The sequence below is a fragment of the Nomia melanderi genome, chromosome 14 (assembly GCF_051020985.1).
Source record: "Nomia melanderi isolate GNS246 chromosome 14, iyNomMela1, whole genome shotgun sequence".
NCBI classification, from domain to species: domain Eukaryota; kingdom Metazoa; phylum Arthropoda; class Insecta; order Hymenoptera; family Halictidae; genus Nomia; species Nomia melanderi.
Window position 1 is genome coordinate 10251605 of NC_135012.1, and position 17253 is coordinate 10268857.

At 37.5% G+C, this 17253-nt stretch overlaps 2 protein-coding genes across 4 annotated transcripts in view; both read left to right on the top strand.

Annotated features, from left to right (window-relative positions):
- LOC116428993 (membralin) overlaps positions 1–17253 on the top strand; it is a 124044-nt gene that overhangs the window by 8955 nt on the left and 97836 nt on the right. The gene's annotated exons all lie outside the window — the stretch shown is intronic.
- LOC116428994 (uncharacterized) lies at positions 532–16081 on the top strand. The gene is made up of 3 exons (XM_076373896.1): positions 532–2510; positions 3076–3140; positions 7682–16081. The coding sequence occupies exons 1-3, from the start codon at positions 976–978 to the stop codon at positions 9262–9264; spliced, it is 3183 nt and encodes a 1060-aa protein (XP_076230011.1). The 5' UTR covers positions 532–975; the 3' UTR covers positions 9265–16081.

The following is a 17253-nucleotide window of genomic DNA, read 5'->3' on the forward strand; positions in this document are numbered from 1 at the left end:
TTTCACGATTTAAGAAAAACGGAACATTGCCATACATCAAGATGATGGCAGAAGTGTTACGATTTGAGCTACATTTAGTAATAATGTAGGGACTAAATTAATATGTTCAATGTCAATGGAAGTTTCAGTCTTCCTCAAACAAATAGCTTCCAAAAGCTGGGTACCTCGACACAATAACGTTGATTCATTATTCAAAACTAAATGACGAATGATTTTCGAGGGAAAATATCGGATTTTCGCAAGTCCTGCTGACTTTCATTCAAGGAAGGTTTGCGTGTACGCAAACTTGTAACAATTTGCAACAATTACGGAGCCTGAACTATAGGGCTAACTTGGGTTAGTACGGACACGTTGCCTACAGATCATAATTAAAAGCATAATTAACAGAACTGTCTGCCTTTCAACAAAATAGGGGTGGTATATATTACTAATGCATAATCATTAAAGAATCTTTGGTCTCATAGTAGAATCACTCATCGTAGAATTGTGGAGTTCCCACTAACCTCAGTTTCTAGAAAGAGTGCATTGAAATGATGAATGAAACTCAGATCACCAAACCGGATACGTATATTTCGCAAAGAAAAGTTTTCTGGGAAAATGCCTCATGTCGCCTTGCCGAAAGCCCCGCATTATCGCTTCCTGATCTATTATTCGATCTTCTGTATCATGCGGTAAACGACCTCCTCTATCTGATAAGCAGAAACAACGGAATTAATTGATCCTCATATCTTCTGCAATACGAAATAACACTTAATACTCTTTTCAAAATGGCTCTGCCTATCGGCGAGGATCTCGAAAAATATTGCTTATATAAAAATTCACGGTTCAGTGGACTGTTATCTGGCAGTGTCGTCAAGGTTCCCCGGAATCTCTCCCTCTTAGTAAGCACTGTCGTCCACAGGTGTGTTCTGGTTAGTATTTATAAGGAGCGCTAATGATGGATTCTTATTAGCGGCTCGCGCGGTATACCTAACGATGGTGTTCACGTCGATCTTCCCTGCTCTCGGGCTACTGGCGGTCATCCTGATCGCCTTCTGTTTAACAAAGCTCGCCGCGTTCCTGCACAATAGGCACGTCTACTGGAAGAAATCCGGGGTACCGTACGTGCAGGGGGTTCCCTTCTATGGCAGCGCGTGGCGACTGGTCCTTCGGCTAGAAACGTTCGTGGATCACCTGACGTCCATTTACAACAGCCACCCAAACGCGAGATACGTGGGGGCGATGGACTTCAGCATCCCGGCCATTCTGATTAGGGACCCCGAACTGGTCAGGGAGCTAGGCGTGAAGTACTTCGAGCACTTCCCCGATCACCGCAGCGTCCCCAACGAAGAGATGGATCCGATCTTCGGGAAGAATGTGTTCTCGTTGACCGGTGACCGCTGGAAGGAGATGAGGAACACGCTGAGCCCGTTCTTCACGTCTAGCAAGATGAAGTTCATGTTCGGCCTGGTGTCCAAATGTTCGGAGGACTTCTTCGAGTACCTGTACCACCATCCGGACCTCTGCTCCATGGTGGACGCGAAGGAGTTCTTGAGGCGGTTCACCAACGACGTGATCGCCACGTCGGCCTTCGGCATCAGCGTGAACTCCTTGAAGGACCGGGACAACGAGTTCTACAAGGCAGGAGACCATATCACTAAGAACGTAGCTACCTTCAGATTCTTCAAGTTCCTGATGTTCTACTTGTTCCCCCGCTTCTGTAGAAGGTTGGGATTCACGTTCTTCTCGAAGTCGACGATGAGCTTCCTTCAAGGAGTCATCGCGGACACGGTGAAGGCGCGCGAGGAGCAAGGTATCGTCAGACCCGACATGATACATCTGCTGTTGGAGGCTAAAGGCAAGAAGCTGTCGAAGGAGATGACGATCGACGACATCGTCGCGCAGGCAGCTATATTCTTCTTGGCCGGCTACGACACGGTGTCTTCGGCGATGTCTTTCTTAACCTACGAGCTGGCGGTGAATCCGGAGATCCAGAGGAAGCTGCGGGAGGAAGTGGATCGCTATCTAGCCGAGGAGAACGGCGGCATCTCGTACGACGCTCTGGCCAAGATGGAGTACATGGAGATGGTGATCTCGGAGACGCTTAGGATGTATCCTGTCGTCGTGATTATCGACAGGGTCTGCGCGGAGAGGTTCGACCTGCCCTCCGCTGCGCCTGGCTACAAGGGCGTCACCGTGCAGCCGGGAACCAGTGTTTGGTACCCCTCTTACGCGTTCCACCATGATCCGAAGTACTTCCCCGAACCGGAGAAATTCATTCCGGAACGGTTCAACGAGAAGAACAAGACGAACATTGTCCCGTACACGTACATACCTTTCGGGGTTGGACCTCGAATGTGCATCGGCAATCGTTTCGCGCTGATGGAAGTGAAGATCATGATGGTCAGTCTTCTACGGAGGTTCGTCATAGTGCCCAATGAGAAGACGAAACCGCTGGTGTTCAAGAAGAATAGCTTCCAGTTGATTCCAGTGGACGGAATATGGTTCACTTTGAAGAAGAGGGATCTTTAGCTTGGGCTCTGTTATTGTTGTTATGTAGTTTCATTTTTGTTGTTTTTTCTTTGATATTGTTTTAATGTTACGGTTTTAGGTTCCTGTTGAATTTTAATGGAGAATATTGGAGTAGGTGGTTTGAGATTAGTTAATAAAGTCGTACTGTGCCAGTATTTTTTAAGGCGAAATAAAGGACAGTTTATCCTCGTTATTGTTGCGTTTTACTTCCTTAGTGTCGCGTTTCTGTTCTTACTGTTTCTCACGGTGTTCGTATAGATTGTCCTGGTCTATTGCTGCGAAAGCGTGCAAAGCGAGACTTTGTGGAGGTCGAATGTCGTGTTTTCTTCGATCTGGTTCACGAGTTGTTTAGCAAATTCGTATTTTTTATCTTACAACATTGAAAAGAAAAAATGTTCTTTCTGTTAGTTGCATTGTCTTCTTTTCTCGCTTTGGAGGGAACTAATGAACTTGATTACGTACAGTGCTTCCTGTGTACACGGGCACAGATTGTATAAACAAACTGTAGATAAAATACAATATTTTTCAATTTATGGATTCATTTTTTCGTCTTACGAACTGCAGTCGTGAAGAGAAACTGACTAACGATGAGGAATATAAATTGAGGAATATAAAGGACTTCGATGCAGGCGAAATGTCTTATCAGCTCTAACATAAACTGTTTATGTTAGATGAGCGGTTCGGCGGAGGTACTGGCAGTGAGGAGAGTTAAAAGGTCCCCACTGTGGTACATGCCATTCCTATATGTATGTTATATTTCTTGTTCTTTTACTTTTTTTGCATTTGCATACATCTTGCATTGTTATATTTTTCTGTTTTATGTATTTTCGTACTATTTGAATTTTGTATAGGTTTATATATTACATTTTGTATTTTTTTATATAGTCAAACCTTCTAGGAAATAAAGTAATTTTTTATTAACATTGAACATGCACAAAATCGAACTAATTTAAATAAAAAAATCAAAATATTTCTCTCCTACAGGAGAATCGAACCCTGGTTTACAGAGTACAATTCCAGAACGTTATCCTCACGCAACTATTCAACTTGGTGATTATTTTGATTAATATTGCACTTATTGACGTGATAAATTTTTAATAACGAATATCTAAAAAACTATTAAGTATCTGCTCATATAATGGTATATATTCATAAACGGGAGAACCAAATCTACCAATATGCAAAGTTTCAACGAAATCGGTGACCAGAAGGCCTTGCACTCTCCTTTTGGGTAAAAGCAAACTAGCTTTTCATTAGGTATTTAAAAATTAATTCAGCAGCTTTCTAACATTTCGACAATAACTGTCACGTGTGCTACTAATCAACGATTATCACTCATCAACGTTCAGATATAATATCAATCTATCAACGTTTATTTATCGGTATGATAATATTTTCTGTCATGACAGAAGTTTGTTTTTAACATTACTTTCAGCCCTATTACACCGTGTAAATATTGTTTCCATTGTATTCTTCGATAAATATGTTTTTACGAATGTGTCATATGTACGGCTATCATATGCATATGTTTATATAAATTTACTGTCCACTTATAAAATAATCTAATTTCATTTATCTCTTCCATTTGCAAAGCAAAAATGGGAGACCTCAAAATATAAGGAAAAATGTTTAAAATGAACTTGCAATGAATCGAACGGAAAGATACCGAACTAATTTCGAAACCTGATCTATAAAGCTTTTTACAAGCAGAATTCATTGTCGCAGGAATATCGCGAAAATCACGTTCTCGCGTTAAAGACTGCGCAACGAAAATGAAATACCTGGGAACAGTGGTATCAGAAACGGCCAGAACGTATCCTCCCGTTGCGTTCATCGATAGGCAATTCACGTTGAAATTCGAATTACGTTCGTCTGGATTTGGTTGCAACAATGTAACTGTACACTCGAACGAATGGGTTTGATTTTCCGTTTACATGCTGCACCTGGACCAGAACTATTTTCCTGATTTGTTGAAAGTACTGCGCAGTAGAATTGGAATACGATCATTTATTCATGTATAGCGTGTTCGATTTTAATCTATAAATGAAATTATTTCTAAAACTGCTCGCTTGTTATTTAAAGAATGTTTTAAATTTCTTTTGTTCTGTCTTCAAAGAGCAGTCATTTGGTACACTTATAATTTGTTTCGCTCTGGATGAATGTCTGTAAATGGTATGGAAGTTACTACTACTTTTATAAGTACAATCATATACTTTCTTTTGTATTAATTGAAGCAGCAGATCATTTATAGGAAAAACTTTAACCAACTAGGCCGAAATCCTATCAACATTTTGAACATTTTGATTTTGTATGGTTCTCAAGAAAATATTACACGTATTTTTCCTTATTGGCCAAGGTCCACTTTGAACGGGTGAAAACATCCCTCAAAGTTGAAAGTACATTTCTTACGATTTCTTAGAAACTACCGGATTTATAAAAAAAATCTAAATTGTTCATTTCGGGGCGAATTTTTTCTTTATCCCCCGGTTTCAGAGATATTGTAAAAAATACATTTTCAACCATTAACTTTGAGGGGTGTTTTTGCCCGTTTAAAATGGACGTTGGCCAATAAGAAAAAATGCACGTCAAATATTTTCTTGAAAACTATACCTCGCATAAGTTTTATCAAAATCGGCGCGTGCTGTTTGAAAAGGTTCCCTCGTTAGGAAGATAAGAAAAAATACATGTCAAATGTTTTCTCGAGAACCGTGCCTCACATAAATTTCATGAAAATCGGCGTGTGCTGGTTGAAAAGGTTCCCTTGTAAGTTTTTACACCGGGCCAACGCCCGAAGCCTCAGGTGAACAACCTGAACAGAAGTAGGCTTGCACCGGTTCGAACGTTGTATTTAATTCACATTCTGATTGGTCAAGAGGATATGACGTATCTTTTTAATACTAAAACTACCGACTGTTTGATATAATTAATCCTTTGTGCTCGAACATTTTTCACTAGAAATATTCAATATGTTCCGATGAGATACAGATGATATTTTTTGAATCTAATTTGAAGAGAAATCACACGTAAATTAAGGAACAAAGTTATTTTATTTCAATGTTTCATATGTTGTTGGATTATACAGAGTTTAACACTAGGTTTACGGAACGCGTCAGTTTGACGCACTTTGAATTTTGTACATGTTATTTCATAAATAACGTTGATTTTGGTTGATGCTATTAGACGAATGTGTATCCTAATTATCTATTTTTGAACCTCTAATTTCTAAAATGTAACTGAACAACAATTTTTCTAGGAACAATCATATAAACTACACAATAAATGTCAGTATATAGCACTTACAATAATGTAAAGATTATAAATCTTTATGCAATGAAAATAATGTTAACAATATTAATAGTTCAAATGATACTAATAATATTAATTATTAGTATATGACCTTTTGGGTCAATCTTCTCTTTTTACTTTTCTTTTCCCCTATAATGTAAAATGTTATACTTGTAAAATCTTTTTTTTCTCTCTATAATAATCACCTTCTGTTTTTTAACACTAGAGTTAAAGTGACATGTTATTGAAAAGGGATGGATAATTTTCTGAGAAATTATTAAACAAATCACTCCACTAATGTACATTCCAAAATATATAATCAAAGTCTCAATAAATGCATTTTTAAGAATTTATAATTTTAGTGTTAATTCGTATAAATTTTTGAACAAATAATTATCTTAAAAAACAGATCAAACAGTGGTGCAAAGAGAACAGTGTTTTTCTTTCATTTTCTTTCATCGTGACACGAAAACAGTTCTTACGTCAGCATCGGTACTACGATGCACGTTCCAAGAATAAAGAAAGTTCAAACCGGCTTTGACACATTTCTGTTAGAGTTTAAATGCTCTACGATGCAAGGTTAATAACACCGATGTAACTGTAAATCTGTCCTAGTGTACACGGTCATCGATAGAAATTCAAGTAAGAGTCACATGTATGTTTCATCACGAGCTTCTCCATTTTTTCGAATGCTCGAATCATAACGTTGTACGTTAATTATCTTATTAATTTCTCTTTTCGTGGAAAAACATCTAAACATTTTGATAATTCTTTAATCGAATATCTTTTATAAAATTAGTATTACTTAATCTAATCAGTGTAATTGATTGAACATTGAAGACAAAGATCAGTTTTAGTTTATGGTCTCAAGGAAGGAAAGTGTTTTTATAGAAATTATGATTGCAATCAGTATACACAAGATTCGAAATTATTTTATACGTAAAAATCTTACTTGAGATTTAGTAGATTCTATATCAGAAACATTTAACAAAATGTGTATTTTTGAATAATCATGATCATTAATTTGTATAGCTTTATCTTTATAAGCTACATATAAAAATTGATATTCTTTATAGAATATTTATTTGATATTTTAATTATAGGTTACATCTTTAGCAAAGGTATTTAGGTTTCTACATTCTAGGTAAATTTTCTAAAAAATTACGTTCCTTAATAAAATTAAAATGTTTATTAAAACATAAGAAAAAATCAAAATAATAAACCGAGATATTTAATACGATTAACATATAACAAATAAATTTTCTAAAGTTCAGAAAACTGTTTCTTTTTTAAGTAATGATATTTTGACATCCTCAACGAGTTAGCTGAGAAATTACATCGAATCATATAATATACAATATAATAACATATTAAATTACAGATACACTGATACATTTATTTCCACTAAATACGGTTGTTCAGGTTATACTATTAATCCCTAGACTTCAATAAATTACATTAAATTCCTAACTTCAGATGATTAGAAATGCGCTACAAATATTATTTCCAGTTTCACGATAAACTCTTAACTCCAACGAAAAAAAAGTGTTATCTTTAAATCAACATACCTCGAATATACCAAACGAGTCTCACAGTTCGAAACATCCGAAAGAAACAGAGTTCCAAAAATCTACAAATTCTCATCGTATCTCGATGAATGTCTCGGTGCTCTCATTTTTCCGAACGTATCGCAACGTGTCACCCGTGAGAAATTTTCGCGAGCGTTTCGGCAGAGGAGAGAAACATTTTCAGAAGGCATCAGCGAGGAACAACGCGGACTGTCAAGTGGTTGACGTAAGAGGCGCGTCACTCCCTCCTCCTGCAGCATCTCGTCGAACGATAAATCTGTCCATGTATTCACTCATATTTATAACATTCCTGCTAGTTACGGAACGTAGTCGCTCGCAGTCCACCCTCGCGGCGATGGAGCCACCTCCGTCCTCCGTTTCGTTCAAGTTCCTCGTAGTCGGCTTGATAGTCATCGGTCTAGCCAAGCTACTCTCTCTGCTCTACGGACAATGCACCCACTGGAAGCGGCGACGGGTGCCCTACATCTGGTCGATGCCGGTCTTCGGATCCGGCTGGAAGATCCTCACCCGCAGAATGTCGATCCCGGAATACTTGAAATTCATCTACAACTACTACCCGGACGTCAGATATATCGGGGGAATGGATTTCGCGACCCCGACGGTGATCATCCGTGACCCGGAGCTGATCAGGGAGATAGGCATAAAGAATTTCGAACACTTCCCCGATCACCAGAGCTTCGTCAACGAGAAGATGGACCCGATCTTCGGGAAGAACGTCTTCTCGCTGCGCGGCGACCGCTGGAAGAAGATGAGGAACACGCTGAGCCCCTCCTTCACCGCTAGCAAAATGAGGTTCATCTTCGAACTGGTATGCAAGTGTTCCGAGGAGTTCGTGGGCTACCTGTACGAGCACCCGGAGTTCTCCAGCACGGTCGAGGCTAAGGACATATTCACCAGGTACACCAACGACGTGATAGCCACCGTGGTGTTCGGGATCAGCGTGAACTCCCTGGAGAACCGGAACAACGAATTCTACGAGAAGGGAGCGGACGCGACCAGGTTCGACGGACTGTTCCGTTTGTTCAAGTTCCTCCTGTTCCGGATGAATCCCCGCCTGACGCGTTTGGCCGGTCTATCGTTCCTCTCGCGGGACTCGAGGAACTTCTTCCACAGAGTGGTCTCGGAAACGGTGCGGACCCGAGACGAGCAGAAGATAATCAGGACGGACATGATCCACCTGCTGATGCACGCGCGGGACAAAGACACGCCGGCCACGGAGCAGATGACGATCGACGACATCGTCGCGCAGGCGTTCATCTTCTTCCTGGCGGGCTTTGACACGTCCTCGACGCTGATGTGCTACGTCGTCCACGAGCTGGCGATCAATTCGGAGATCCAGGACAGGTTGCGCGACGAGATCGACCGCTGCATGGCCGACGGGAACGGCGCGATCTCGTACGAGGCGCTGCTCAAGATGGAGTACATGGAGATGGTCACGATGGAGGCGTTGAGGAAGTATCCCCCGGTGATGTTCATCGACCGAATATGCGCGCAGAAGTTCGTGCTGCCGGCGGCCGGGCCCGGTTACAGCCACGCGACCGTCAGTCCGGGCGACATGGTTTGGTTCCCTGTTTACGCGCTCCATCACGACCCGAAGTACTTCCCCGAGCCGGACAAGTTCGATCCGGAGCGATTCAGCGAGCAGAACAAGGACAAGATCGTCCCGTACAGCTATATACCGTTCGGAGTCGGCCCGCGGAAATGCATCGGCAATCGTTTCGCTTTGATGGAGACGAAGATTCTCGTCGCCCATCTGTTGCACAGGTTTCGCCTGAAACCAACCGGAAAGACGAGGATACCGATCGAATTCAGCAAGAGGAACTTCTCGATGAATCCCGACGAGGGGTTCTCGATCCGTTTGGAGAGGCGGGACGTTTAGACGGTGACTCGTTGTTCGGTTAATGAAATCGCTGGACTGCTCGGTATCGTTTCTTCAGTTCCACTGTCGGAAAGCCACGAGGTTTTTCTGTGGAATTCTTACGAATTGATTTCTTCGTTTATATCGAAGTGCAAGTCAACGTGAGATGCTTGGATCGGGATTTGTTAAATCTGTATGTAGATCTATACGATCCGTTTTGGATTATTCCTTCTTTTGCAATTTTTGCTAAGATATGTATTTTGAGGAATTGGGAATAAAATTTGTCTACTCGTACGTCGATTGAAATCTATTGAAATCGATTGGAAAGCATCGTTGTACAAAAATATGCAGAAAGAACGTTAATTAGCTCTTTGATACAGTGAGTGTCACTAAGTATTCAGATAAATAGTTACTCGGTAAAAGCTTTTTCTTCGAAAGTTACTGGAGTGCTTGCAAAGCTACCATAATTTCGGACAAAATTTTAATTTTCAGGGATAGAAATTTGACAGTTTATTAAACGAAGCTTTTTCCTTTCGTCGTGTGTAACGAAGAAATGGAGAATCAAATTAAAAAATGGCTATGTTGAAACGTGAAAACTCTTTTCAAGGACTCACACGCGAAACTGAAATTGAATTAGTCGAACGCAGCTCGAGTTTTAACGCTCATCGAAATTAGAAATTAGTTTTGGGAAAAACACGTCCAAAGTTTCGGCGGAAACGGTGTACTTTAACCGTTTATTTCGGAATATTCTAACTCGGTAAACTCATTGAATTTTTATGTTCGACTTGCTTTGTAACATTTCTAAATTGTCGTTCGATGTAATTGCGTAACAGAGAATCGATTTTTTTAAATTTTCAATCGACCGTGCCCTTTTAATAGAAGCTTTTAACGTAACACATTGAATTTTCGACGGTTTTTCGGAAGTTTTGTTTTTCCAGAAAACTGGGCGGGTTATTGTTTTGAGCTTTTCGAAGTCGTTTATTGTATTAACGGTAAAAAAATTCTTGACGTAAATAGCGTTAGGTATTTGTTGTGGAAATGAAAATAGTATTTCAACAATTTAGATTTATCAAATTGATAACGTTATAGTTTCTGAAAAATTTATGAAGTATTATAGCAAAACCGCTGATCTTATGTTTTTCAGGATATTTTATACTCGTACTATACTGTTCTAATTATTATAAGCGTATTTCTTAAGTGTCTATGTATAGTGTACACATTTAAACACAAATCCATGAAAACATAGAAACATAAAAATGGTGGATGACCAGTTTTCGGGAGACATTTTGTATAGTGTAGCGTCGTGTAGTGATAATTGAAGTGCGAATGTTTATACATTTATAAAAACATATAAAAACGGGCACACTGAAATATAAAATACAATCGAATTTAATTTCATTTTTTTTGTTACAATAGTAATCTATATTATACGAAAAGGTGTATAAAATATCCTAAATGTAGTCTTTTTATAAGCTCATTAATCAGCTTTTCGATTTCGCACGCTTAAGACTCGGCTACCTATTAAAATTACGCTGATTTAGAACAAAAGTTTTAATTTATACTTTGATTTTAAAGTTACAAAGCTTCACAAGTGAAAATATACTCCTACGCGCTGACGAAAATCATATTGGTAATTAGTGAGTGGTTGCCTTGATCGAGAGCAGGTCCGGATACAGTGTTAATTATATTTTTCTAATTATATTCTTGGAAATTCGAATTTACACGAAGATCTGCAGTCTAATTGTGAGTTTTTGACGGGTCTGTATCTATAGAGAAAAATTGAAAGCTATTGCGTTTACGTCTTACGTGCCTGTTAACCAATTCTCTTTATTTTCGTAGAGAAAGTTCGAACTCTATGAATATGTCAGTCTCGTTCTTGGACATTTCCATATAACTGTGACGCGCATCGGAATAGCAGCGTTGTGAGTTAGTGTTTATACAGCTGAATGATAAAGCGTGTTGTGATTATGCAATATTATTCAGTACACTCTGATAAACAGAGGATTTCTCTTGCTCTCATAAGAACACAAAACTGTACAAAGTAGGTTATAAACAGATGTAATTGTTTACGAAATATATTGCGTTGTTTCTCTGTAAGAAAGTTTTTCTTATGTTTTTAAAGAAAGTTCATAAAGAAGTTTAAAATTTATTGAGTTTCGTATTGTTCGTTTAAAATGTTTATTTATTTTTATTGTGTATAAAAGAAGTCTTTTCGAGTGATACGATATTTACATATGATTACAAATCATTATATATACAGGGAGTCCTGTTTCAATTTATAAATACAATTATTTGTCGTAGTAATCGTTATTTAAGAAACATTACAGATGCAATTTCTTCTGTTTTTATAGGTTTTCGACGTATACATCGCTTTTTTACAGTGAATTATCTGAAGCAAAAAGTTTATATGATTTTAGAAAAATACTGACGTTCATATCTCCTGCACACGTCTATCTAATTAAAACAGAAAAAATTTCATTTGATACAGTCTTTAAATGACGAATAGTTTCGGGGATAATTGCATTTACAGATTAACATGGAACGCGTGTGTACATTTGATTATCAGTATCATGCGATACACTTTCATGATAAAATGTATATATTATAAATTATCATGTTGGTACGAAATAGTGTGCGTTAAATAAACTGATTTGTTAATTTTAGGAGTTAAATCATGCTAAATTTGTTCTTTTTGGACAGATTTTAGAAGCGTATCGTGTCACCTTTCATTTTATTCAACCAATTTCGAACATGTTTAATATTAGTTATTTATTATTTTCAAATAAATAAGTCATATTTCGAGTGGTATATGGCCACAGTTTGAGAAACGCTAGGTTATTGAAGTCATCTTGACGTTAAGGAAAAACAACGATGATGTCTTCGAATCATATGGATTTTCACACACATTTTTTATTTATTTTTTTATTTATTTTTATATCGCGATCTTCTACAAGAATTTCGAGCCATTCCAGGAAAAAATAATTCCTCTGCCATGATTGTCCTTTATACAACATTGCTCCAATTGTTTTTTATACAGAGAAAAAATCGACGCCGTTTAAACGTTATTCATGATCCGACATTTCACTTTCAAATCAGAGTTTAATTCGATTTATCATTGAACACGCGACTGAACGATGCGCGCACACGTATCGAGTCTTAATCCAATCAAGTTCGTTCCATTTATTGTATTTCAATAAAGTTCTTCCGCACGCGTTATTAACGAACAGCGCGCCGCATTTGCATATCAGCGATAAACGGTTCAAAAATGTCCTTACAAGAGATGGAGCTCGATTGTCCGACATCGATATTGATAACTTTTTGTGAGGTGATAGTGTACATATTCCTAAAGGTATATATAAAATATTATATGTAGTTACTAAATAGTTTTAGAAATATAAACAATCGAAGTTACGCACATAAACCGAGTATTATGGGGACCTAGGATCAACCCTAAGATCTTCGAGTTACGAAGCTGCCAAGTTATTATGTAATAAGTATTAAATAATCAGTAATGTATCTAAATGTTAGTGATCTCTAACGACTTTACTGTTAATGTGACCACCTTAAAATAAACTCAATCGAAAAGAAACAAGCCCACTTTAATTGCTTGTATCTCCAAAACTTTTAAGTAGCTACTATACTTTACATATATCATTAGAAACATGTATATTATCATCTCACAGAAAAATGATTAAAACCAATGTTGGACAGTTCCAGTCCTTCCCTTGTTAGTGTAATCCAACAGCTGAATAACAGCCGTATATACGCGGGTTTCTGTGATCTACGATATAAATAGATAATACGGGTTCAACGCCCTAACGTGTACTCTTTACTTAAGAGTTTGTAAATGGCTATTCCTGATTAGCGTCGCGTAATCAATGAGCCAACCGTTACCAGGTTTATCGCGGACCCACTATCGCCTCTGCCTCTAGCGGACAATCTTGCGCTGGAGATTCTGTTACGCGATTCAGTGAGCACATTCGACTCCGATCGGGTTTTCTGCTCTGGAATTCCGATCCTAGCAGTTCTTTTTCTCAGAGACTTGAATGCTTGCATCATGCGTCACACGCAAAAATGCTAGCTGGACGACACCGGAGCAAAAGGTGTCTTTTGCCGTGTGCGTCGCGTGACGTGACTGACTTAGTATATGTAACCGTTTCGGCGAATCACACGTTAGAGCTGAAAATGCGCGGGACAGTGGATGGAACTTCTTTCTTTTTAGTCATTAGCGACCTTTTGGCCATTAGGTCCCGAAGAGCTGTGTAACGAAAAGTCACTTACGACCCAGAATAGAATAAAAAATTCGCGCGGCAAATCGCGACACAACGAACAGTTTTTTCCCCCAATATTCGAAAAGTGAAATAAAAATATTGTTGAACGTCCTGTAACGGTAAAACTAGCGAACAGTCGAATTGCCTGGTTTCTGTTTTTTCTACCTGCAGATTAGGGATCTGTTACTCGAAACCTCTCGAAATCCAAGGATGTTTCGAGTTTCGAGAATTCGAAACTTTCCATTGTTTTTGTAATTTGAAACTCTGGAAGCTCGGATAAAAAAAGAGAAAATCAATAAATAATCTTTCGCAAAGTGAATGATAGTATTCCTTAATAAGATTTTGAATTACGTAAATAGTTTTGAATATTCTTATATTCTTCTCTTTATTCTATCGTATTTTGGATATTGTTATGTTCGTTGCATCCTGCTGTAATCAATAAAGATTTATGCAAAAATGTTGGCTTCAATTTTTAAAATATATTTCTTTTACTAAATAAAATCAGTACTTCCAATTTCGAGAGTCTCGAAGCATTGCAAAGTTTCAATCGAATTTTGAGAAAAGTTGAGATTCGAACTTATCCTTGCTATAAATAATAAAAGTGGGTTTATTGAGACTTTAATCTACTTATATTCAAGTTTGTGTATTACTAAGTGAATTTTAATAATGTTTCGGAATATTTGTTTCTTGTCAATAACTATTTACTTAATAATTAAAATATCATAAAATACATTATTTTTAAGGACTATATTATATAACGTATATTCTAATCTGTATATAAGATTAATTAAGATTAATTTTTAACATAAATTTCAATATTAACAACGAAGGTCAACAATCAAACCTAACCCAGACCCGTCTAGTAGTTTCACTATTAAGGTTTCCAGTTCATCGCCAAAAAATTGGGATCACCGGTATTTCGGCTGTTCCGCGGCCGTACCGTTCATTTTCGCAACAGTGGAAAAATAATTTGACGATGCGCCCGGCAGCGGGAGGAGTTCAGATTACATAAGGCAAGATGGAGGAGCCAGGAGTTTTAATGAGCAGTGGGAGTGGCTTAAGTGGGTGATATCTTAAAATCTAAAATTCATTAAATCGAAAGAGCAAAGTGGCGGCGGCGGTGGTAAACGTGTGAGCGACGATACTCGGACATATTATAAAGCAGACGCGGCATGCGTCGCCGTTTGGGAATAGCTGAACTTCTTAATTATATCGCCGCGCCTCGATTAAGTTATAGAAGAAAGCACCTTCGCGAAAGTTTCAGTCATCCCTGAAGAATTAAGTACTCGGCATACGGCTTCCGAGCAACTAACCCGCGGAGCCGGACATTTTTAATTCCGGCCTCGAATGAGTTACGCGGACCAAGTTTTAATTATGTCGAAACGGTCCGGGGTTTCGTGCACTGCGAATAGTTCTTTCTCGGTTCCTTTGTCTCCATCGAAATGTAATCTAATTAAATGAATCCTTGTCGATCCGATCCGTTTCACTTCAACGAAGTTCGATGACTCGAGTCGACTTTAGGTTGTACGCGTAAAAAACGAGTTAATGTTTGTTAGTATTAACACTAAACGTATCGGTACTTTATATACGTCTGTAGAAATAATTTACTATAAAATGAAGGTAAAGGAATTAAATGATATAGATTTTTTCTTAGTGAAAACGGAAACGAAAGGAAACAAGAATGGAGAACTCATTAATCGGAAAATAAAAGGACTGATACAAAATGAAATGGTTGGAAGCAAATGCAGAATTTTTAATCAAATTTTGAAACCGGTCATTTGACGTTTAGTGTTAAGTATGGAAACAAATGCTAAATTTCTTATGCATAATATTTTACTATTAAATAGTAAATACATTGAAAAATTAGCAGAAATTAAGACATTTTGGCCAACCTAATACTGCAACAATAAATTTGTTGTTATCGAAGCATCATTACTCCATATATTATTAAATTATGTATTATCTTGTAATATAAAATCAAGCTGTTTTCATTTCGTTTAATGTCCCGGTGTCCTGATATTGTTATACATATTTTACAAGTGAAATTAAATTCACAGGTGTATCCTATCATTCGCAAAAATGTTTAATCCGCGTGTTTCATTATAAAATCAAATTTTGCGAACCAAGCGTAAATAATATACAAATAAGATGGAATAAATCAACAATTTAAATGCCAATTACTTACAAATCGATTGAATTATTGATTGATGTATACACATTTCCTTTTATATTCGTGTAATTAAGTTCGTCTGTGTCACTTCTAATATAAAAATCCATTAATAGAATCAAACAAATATACAGGATGTTCAGTGGAATAATTATAGAACATATCTTTTTTCAAAATCATTAGAAAGAAACGTAAAAAATAGGCGTGATCCGAAAGAAACCTTCGGGTGATCGAAGGATTAACACGGAATTTGCGTGGTTGACTCGATCGCCCGATGATCGGAGCGAACAATTCGATCGAGATCTAATTTGTATTCCTAGGAAGCTGACGATTACGCTGCGTTACTGGGTGGTCATAAAAGAGCGAATGGAATAAATTAATCGGGAGTTGTATATGGATTAGGTGCGCCAGGGAAAGCGAAACCTTGTCCGCCGTCTCAAGGCGCCGATCGAAAGTTTGCCGGAACTTAAATCGAGATCGCGGAAGTTTTGAAATTAATTCTTATTGAGCTTTGAACCGACTCGTCGAACGCGACACGATTTCTTCGCGGCCCTCAAGTTCTGTAATAACCTCCCGCCCTCTTTCTCTCTCTTTCTCTCTCTCTATCTTTCTCTGGGAAACTTTTCGTCACCGAGTATCTAATAAATATTAAATTCGTACCGTTCGTCGCCGCCGAGCATAACGATTTCGATACAATATACCTCCGTCACCGTGAATTCAAAGCGCTAAATATGAAACGGATTTTTATGAGCCCCTTACTCGACTCTCTCGTGTTGCATTCTTAACCCTTGACACAAGACTAACGAACGGGTCAAAATGACCCATTTCTGACTTCTTCTTTTTGCAATCATTAAAAAGGTAAGGTTTCTCTGAGAAATTATTAAAGGAATTGATGCTAAATCGATTAAAGTCTCGACAGCATTCTTGGAGTTTCTATATGGAAATGTCGAAAAGTTAATTTAATTACTCGGTATTTTTAGTGTTAACACTAATTGTTGTGGAACTATTATATATAAAAATTGTTTTTCATTTACATTGACCATTTTTTATTTTTATTACCATTTGAAAGTTTATTTCTTTTTCACTTTAATATGAAATTATTCTGTTGACCTAATTGGGTCAAATAAATATATATATATGATAATTTCTTACAAATAACTGTATTATATTGTTACAATAAGTTATTAGACAGTTACCAGAATTGTTATTTCAGAGATGGAAACTTCTTTTATTCAGTGTTCGTAAAAATTTCGACGATACAGTAATTAACATATTCCTTTACTATACAATTTTACATAATAATAGTCTAATAATAGTAGAATTTTGTTTCCACTTTCTACTTCGATTCTCGTGAAAGCTAACATTTTGTAATTGAATCAGACTCCAAATATTGTGCTTAATAAAGATTACTTACAACTTATATTATTCTGATCCCTAATAATCCAATTGTTCCAATGAAACGTTACAAGATGTACGTAATAAAACTTTATTTCAAAAATGAAAGAAATGTAATGTTTCTTGGATATAATAAACAAACAATCCGAAATTTCTTGACATTATCAACTGCGTCCA

What these genes read in the sequence shown, in the direction of transcription:
- LOC116428994 (XM_076373896.1), top strand. Translation starts at nt 976, where the DNA reads ATGGTGTTCACGTCGATCTTCCCTGCTCTCGGGCTACTGGCGGTCATC. An exon ending in TTGAAGAAGAGGGATCTTTA is followed by an intron (nt 2,511 to 3,075) that starts GCTTGGGCTCTG and finishes TACGAACTGCAG; the next exon opens with TCGTGAAGAGAAACTGACTA. An exon ending in TATAAAGGACTTCGATGCAG is followed by an intron (nt 3,141 to 7,681) that starts GCGAAATGTCTT and finishes CATTCCTGCTAG; the next exon opens with TTACGGAACGTAGTCGCTCG.